General features: G+C 39.3%; 1 protein-coding gene across 1 annotated transcript in view; it reads left to right on the top strand.

Annotated features, from left to right (window-relative positions):
* The window catches only part of LOC107696505 (proline-rich membrane anchor 1-like), a 13,894-nt gene that overhangs the window by 3,471 nt on the left and 2,684 nt on the right, over nucleotides 1-7,739 (top strand). The window contains exons 2-3 of the mRNA XM_016496866.1: nucleotides 1,671-1,812; nucleotides 2,896-3,022. Coding sequence (XP_016352352.1) covers nucleotides 1,671-1,812; nucleotides 2,896-3,022 — 269 coding nt within the window. The remainder of the gene's footprint in view (nucleotides 1-1,670; nucleotides 1,813-2,895; nucleotides 3,023-7,739) is intronic.

The raw sequence follows: 7,739 nt of genomic DNA, 5'->3' as shown, positions 1-7,739 counted from the left end.
TGCCCGTATGATGGGACCCAGTGATGTCGTGTATATGGAGTAGAGGAGCGGTCTAAGAACTGATCCCTGAGGAACCGGGATCCAGCTCTGCTGTAGAGCTGGAGTGGCAGGGAAGACAAGAAGCTCAGTCTTTGCCAGCTTGAGCTGTAGGTGATGTTCTTTCATCCACGCCGAGATATCCGAAATTGATGTGCTTTGGAGATCACCCCTCCCCAGGTCATCCTGAACGACCTACCAGTGAGATAGGATTCAAACCAGCAAAGTTGAATCCCTGTGATGATGTGACTATTGATTGTTCTAGTTTTGTCTGTGAAGAATGTGTCAAAATCATCAGCTGTTATAGAAGTGGTGGGAGGTGCTGGAGGGGGACAGAGGAGAGAATCTCAACAAATTAGAATACTTCATAAGACCAATAAAAAAAAACATTTTTAGTGAATTGTTGCCCTTCTGGAAAGCATGTTCATTTACTGTACATGTACTCAATACTGACGGATCTTTTGATTTGCACCATTTTCTCTCTGCTGCCCTGAGTTTGGTCCGATGCTCACGGAGAACATCGGATAACCAGGGGTTAGAAGGGGCAGCCCGTGCTGGCCTGGAGGAGAGAGGACAAATATCGTCTAGACAAGAGGTTAAAGTAGAGCATAAAGTGTCAGTTGCTGCATTCACATCCAGAGATGAGAAATGAGTGGGTGAGGGAAGAGAGGAGAACACTACAGAGGAAAGATGGGAGGGGAAAAGGGAGCGCAGGTTTCGTTTAAAAGTAACCGGTATAGGGGTTGGTGGCACACATGTAGTAAAATGTAGTTTAAATGTAATGAAGAAATGGTCAGAGATATGAAGGGGTTTTACCCAAATTTTGTCTGCAATACAATTGCGTGTGTAAATTAAGTCAAGTTGGTTGCCTGATTTGTGCGTGCTTGTAGTGGTAAGTCATTTGAGATCAAATGAAGCAAGGAGTGAATGGAAGTCTGTAGCATAAGGCTTGTCCAGATGAATGTTGAAGTGGCCATAGACTAAAAGTGGACTGCCATCCTCCGGGAATGAGGAAAGCAGCCCATCCAGCTCCTCTAGGAAGGTGGCTAGAATTTGCCCAGGAGGCCGGTAAATTACCATAACCTGGAGTTTTATAGGAGCTGTTACATTAATCGCATGAGATTCAAATGAGTTATAGAAGTGTGTGCAGTAAAATTCGCACCTTTGGATGGAAACATAGCTTGTGTTGATCTGAGACACACATGTTCTGCTGTGTGTTTGGAACTAATTTGGAGGAAAAACACTCAATATTGATAATACAGTGTCTAAAATGTACATCACTTCATTTTAGCTTAAGCTTAGCTTATTTATTTATTTATTAATTATATACTATGGGATGAAGTATAAAATAGTGATAATTTTTTAATGGCTCAAGGCTGCGCTGGTACACAAACTCTCAGGTTACAGCAATATAGATCAGCTTATGACCAAACCTTTGCTGGACAGGCAGCATTACAATGAAACTGAACACTGTGGCTTGTTTTGAGCCTGCGTGACATATTTGTGTGTGCATGATCTAGTGTTGTGTTGGCTGGTAAAGGCTCTGGGCTGGTGAGTCAAACAGACACTGAGCCTGTAATAGGCTGTGTGTGTCGCTTTGGATAATCAGCATAAGTGGCTTCTCTCTCTTCCAGGCAGAGCTCCAGAGGTCTTGCTCTCAGCACAGCATACACAAAGGAGCAGAGGGCTGCCAGCTGCTGTGCTCCTGCAGTATGTACCCTCCTGTACCTCCTCCACCTCCTCCTCCTCCTCCACCGCGAGCACTGACCGCTGCGGGTAAGCCATCACTACACATCACTCCGAGTGGACTCTTCTCCAAAGGTCATTGAGATAAGATTTTGAGAAGCTATTCATATTACATACAGAACTCAACATGTATGTATCATATTCATACCTTATTCCTGGTGAACACTTACAGTGCTCTGTTAGTTCTGGTCAGTGACTAAATGCACAAGGCCCATTTACATTTTTCCACAGTTTCTATGCTTCCCATTTCTCCATATAATATGCTGAACGCTGTACTTCCACCTTAATGGAAACAAAGCTGAATCACAGTTTGAACAGTGGGTTAAGTTTCTGTGTCCACCACACTGGACGCCGGTGGGTTTGCTCGCCCTGGCACGGGAGAATGAGCTGCACATCTGCTAGATCCACTGTATACCAGTCAGCTGTTCTGTAATGAAATGCAGGCAGAGACCTAGATCTATATGGAGGTGATTTATTAAAAGAAACCAAAAGCACAAGGAGAAGGGAACAAAAACACGGGCAAACAGCATAACCGTTACGTTCAACAACTGACAAAGTAGCAAGTGAAACACAAGGGCTAGATATATACACAGGAGAACAGAGGGCTAACAAGCACCAGGTGAGACTGATTAGTTACCATGACAACTAACAAGGCACAAAGCTTGGGACTGAACACAGGAATCTACATGTGACAGAGTCCCCTTTATTTATATATGTGACAGTAGGTGCAAACTCATGAATTTACAGTAAAAGCATTCATATGGTTAGAATCTAACAAATAAAGTGAAGTGAAAGTGCACTCCTGTGCTTCTGGATCACGGGGACAGCAGTGAATGAGAGTCCGGCTTTCCCTCAGCTCTGAGTTCACCTGCATTACAAACTGTATAGCATTTTGTCAAAATTTTGTCAAGCATTGATTTGTTAAATCAATATTTTATAGATTTTGTGATAAACATTTTTTTAGAAATATTTTTTATTTAGTTTTGAAGTAGAAATCATTACATTAGGTATGCTGTGCATAATAAATACTTCAGTTTGAACTTATCCACACACAATGCTGATGTTTATTAAGGTGTTTAATGACGATGAATGGATGTGTGATCACTCTTTCAGCTCCGGAGGCTTCTGCTCCTCTGCCAAGGCCCTGGTGGATGGAGATCATCGTGCTTGGGATGATAGGAAGTGCTTTGGCTGTCTTTCTTCTGCTAACAGTCATTATCTGCTACAAGGCCATAAGGAGGTATGTAACGCTGTCACAGAGTTAGTGCAATTCTGCAGGGGTGGATGAAGGTTGTGGCTTCAGTGCTGTTAGTACAAGATGGCGGCGCGGTCGGACGCAGCGGCTACTCCGGGTCCCAAAAACGGTGTTTTTATGTCTGTTAGTCTCGTTTCCTCGTCTTCAAACAGTCTCATCTTATCGGATGTTTCTCTTTGCACATGTACAGTATTATGTGAAGCATCCGTATAGTCTGTATTTTATTTTATTTTATTATTATTATTTTTCTTTTCTTTTTTTTTAATTTTTTTTATGCATAGGTAAACATTTATATATAGTATATTCATAGTCAAAATCTGTCAGTAGGTTAGCTGTGTATAGGTACAGTGTTTATGTGAAGCATCCGTATAGTCTGTATTTTATTTTATTTTATTATTATTATTATTATTTATTTTTTTTAATTTTTTTTATGCATAGGTAAACATTTATATATATATATATAGTATATTTATAATCAAAATCAGTCAGTAGGTTAGTTGTGTATAGGTTTTTACTGCTTTACTGTATAGGTTTTTACTGTTTTACTTCATTGTTGTATGCCTGTATTTATGTAACACCGTGGTCCTGTGAGGCACGACATTTCGTTCCACTGTATGTCCCCACATGCAGCAGAATGACAATAAAGCTCAACTTGACTTGACTTTAACTTAGTACAAGTGTGGTTTTGCCACGCTGTGACATAAATGAAAGGCTGCTGTATCACATGTGGCACCATATTATGTCGTGAGATTTGGTCACACGTCACTTGTGAATATGAATGTCGTATGACTTTTATTTTGGGTCACTAGCTAAGGAATTTCATCTTAACAGTAAGGAACAATCAGGCAGGATTGTTGACCAAATAAAAGTTATGCAAATTGGAGGGAGTTTGTGAGCCGACCAATCTGAAAGATTTGTGAGATATTGATAAAATGACTTTAGAAAGATGACAGCATCATCATTTTATTATTATGCAGATTGGTAGATTTGTTAGTGAAGTTAGTTGACTTTAGCAGTCCTTGTTGCATTTTATGCCAATGATGTGCATAAAGTAGTGTTCTAAAACCCAAGAAATATCAAAGATGTCTTAATATCCTTTTAGATTCTGGTTCCTAACAAACTTGTCTTTTGGTTTCCTCATTTTAAGGCTCTCTGTGGTTCAATCCCACAGACACTGGGATCTCAGTGCAGCTCTGAGTGAATATTCAGTGGTCAAAAAACAAATGTAGATTATTTTGCTTATTGTATTGAAAAAGGAATATCTGAAGAACAGTTATTGTTATAACTAGACATATTTATTCAAATTGCATTGAACACACCTGTCTGAGTACCAAAAAATACACTGAAACGTTCAAGTTCAGGCACCTTTACTTGCTCTCATTAGTGTGTTCATAAGAGTCTATATTTTCAGGGATATTTGGAAGAAGCAGTTTTGTTCATTTTAACTGTTCCTGAAGCTAATGATTCAAATATGCAGTAGTGTAATTACATGTTTGAGTAAGGCAAGATTTGCCTCGCCTGGATTTTTTAAGTATTAAAATTTCCTCTTGTTATGAAATGTAATGCGTAGTCTTAGATCAAGCAGTATCAGAGCCAGCCCAAGGCATAAGTGAACTAAGCTGCTTAGGGTCCCCAACAGTACATGAGATGGCTTGATTCATTTTATTTTTATTTTTTTATTTTTATTATAATTTTTTTTGTGATATGTTATGTCAGTGGACAATGGTAATGATACAGAAACGCAATATTAATTAATTAAATGATCTCTATATATATATATATATGTGTCATTATTTCCATAGCGACGCGTCATGCAGGCACAATAGCACTGTATGACAGATGTATAGCTTTTATTTAGCTTTTCCTTTTTATTGAAAATATCCACAATCTTGTTAACTATATCATGAACTATATGATACAACCTATTCTGGCACAAATCAGATCTGAGGGGGCAATGGCACCGGGCCTGGCTGGCTAGTTAATTAGCATAGCCTAGGTATCTTCTTGTTTTAGGGAAGCTCATGTTTGATTAAACATCTGTAAATAGCCTTGACATCTTAATATATTATCATATTTTACTTAGCTAGTTTTACATTCAAGTTTTGAATCTTCTGTGTAAAAATAACTTGTATATATTTTTGTAATAAAAAAAAAAATAATAAAATACTTTTCAGTACACCACATTAAGTATGCCACTTAGTACTGTAAGACTTTGAATGTTAAAATGCAAATTAACACCTGACCACTCTTGTGGGTTTGCTACTGTTACAATTAAAAATCGTAAAACATGCCAGGCAGACATTGGTATGATGTAAGCAACACCGCTACAACAAATAAAACTGATAATGGGTGTGATAAACTTATAGTGTGCGAATAATCAAGCATTGACAATAATCAATCATATAAAATTCTGCTTAGGGCCCCATAAAGGCTTGGGCCAGCCCTGAGTAGTATCCACTGCTAATATGCGCATTTAATGCTATCACTGATAGTACATCAAACTTTGAAGCATTTAGGTCTCTCACACACTCTTCATTTATGTATTTCTTTCACCAGAAAAAAAAAAAAAATGAAATCAAAATGTTTAGCTGGGGACTTAAAAATGACTGAAACCCTTTGATCTACATGAACATAAATATTGCTGCAAATAAAAACAATAAACTAAAAAATGTGCATCTACCGCAGTTTTAAGTAGAATCTGACTTGATTCAAGCATCATTACAACACGAGCGTCCTTTCGGTGTCCTCCAGCAGACTTCAAACACGGGCGGCACTGCACTCCAACAGCTTTGATATCAAAAATATATTAACTCTGTGAGGTGTTGTGTCGCCACCTGCCACATGTCAACTGCTGACATCTATTATTGAGGAAGCTGGGTGCTACCAAAACCGTGGGCTGTCCAAAGCTGATTGGAAGACCAGTGTAATGTGACTGATTCAGGAGCAATGTTAAAACCAGTGTGAAGCCACGCAGGTCTGATCATCAAGCAGTACAAATTATTATATTATTTTTTCATTGTATTTTTATTATTATCCCTAAAAAATACCAAACTCCTAATTCGTTTTTTGAAGGAAAGGTCAAGAATAATCTTGCACATGACTTCATAGGATGATGTGTTTTGATTTTGCTAGGAAATGCCTTTTCCTGAGTCATTCACAAGCTGTACATGCAGGTGTTGATCTTTCTTCCGTCGCTGGCAGGCGATAGGCTGCGTTCAGTGGATTGTAGGTGCTCTGTGTTCGCATCAGTGCCGCTCGCGCAAGCTAAACCTGAGTGAAGAATCAAACAGCTTCAGCTGATCAATAATCCCAGCAGTGAAATCATCTCAGCAGCCATCTGCTCCAGCACACTGGGACACGAGCATATGCTGTGTGCCTCCTAATCATGGGGAGTTGAAACAAACTTTGTTCATGGGCTTCTATTCTAAAGATTTTAAGTTATAATTGACATCAATGTTTAAGGGAAAGTGTATACCTTCACTGTGGTGTGATAAATTTGAAAAGCACAAATATTTCATTTATCTCTCAATTAAAGGGATAGTTCATTTAATCACTCCCAGGTCATCGAAAAGGCATAGGCGACTTTTTTTCTTCAATAGAACATTAAAGATGATTTTTAGCTGAAACTGTGGTCCTTGGTGATTCATAAAAAGTCAATGGCTATCCTCACTCTTACGAGTCAAAAAAAGCACACCATGCAACACAGAATTAATCCCTGTGGCTCCTGATGATATAGTGAGGTCTTATGAAGTGAAACAATCGGTCTGTGCAAGAAACTGAACATTATGTACAGCATTATTACCTGTAATCCAGAACCTCTAGAGTGAACGAATCATTCTTTTGAACCGGTTCTTTTTAGGGAACTAGTTGAACTGTTCACTGAATCAGTATGAATCGTCTGAATCGGTTCGTGTCTCGAACAGCACAGATCTACAAGTTGCTCAATCAAAACTCACTTTCAGACGCATGACAGTCACTGCGACTGGAAATGAGCTGAAATAGCGGTGTATCCTCAAAATAGGCATTTTCAAAATGATATAATAAATGATCTGTGGGGTATTTTGAGCTGAAACTTCACAGACACAATCTGGGGACACCAGAGAAGGTCCCCCAAAGGTCCCTTTGTAAAAAGGGACATAATATGTCTCCTTTAAGAAAGGCCACATGCAGTCACAGCTGAGCTTTGCCAAAACGCACCGTGAAGATTCTGAGGCAGATGAGACTAAAATGTAATTATTTAGCCTCGACACCAAACAAAATGTGTGGTGGAAATCCAATACAGCTCAAAACACCATTCCTACAGTAAAGCACGGAGGTGGTAATATCCTGTTATGCGGGTGTTTCTCTGCAGCAGGGACTGGAGCACTTGTCAAGATAGAAGGAAAAATGGATGGTGCAAAATACTGTCAAATTCTTGAGGAAAATCTGCTGCCCTCTGCCAGAAAGCTGTCAATGGGAATAAGGTTTACTTTCCAACATGACAATGACCCAAAGCACACAGCAGAACTGACACACATTGGTTGAAGGAGAAAAAGCTGAATGTCTTGCATGGCCTCGTCAGAGCCCGGACTGAAACCCCACTGAAAATCTGTGCAATGACTAGAAGACTGCAGTCCACAAACAGTCACCATCAAACTGAACTGAACTTGAGCAGTTCTGCAAAGAAGAGCGGGCAAATATTGCAAAGTCTAGATGTGCAAAG

This window comes from Sinocyclocheilus anshuiensis, unplaced genomic scaffold, assembly GCF_001515605.1.
Source record: "Sinocyclocheilus anshuiensis isolate Anshui unplaced genomic scaffold, SAMN03320099.WGS_v1.1 scaffold1107, whole genome shotgun sequence".
Classification (NCBI taxonomy): Eukaryota; Metazoa; Chordata; class Actinopteri; order Cypriniformes; family Cyprinidae; genus Sinocyclocheilus; species Sinocyclocheilus anshuiensis.
Note: the sequence above shows the minus strand (reverse complement) of the source record. Positions and strands in the feature narration are given on the sequence as shown.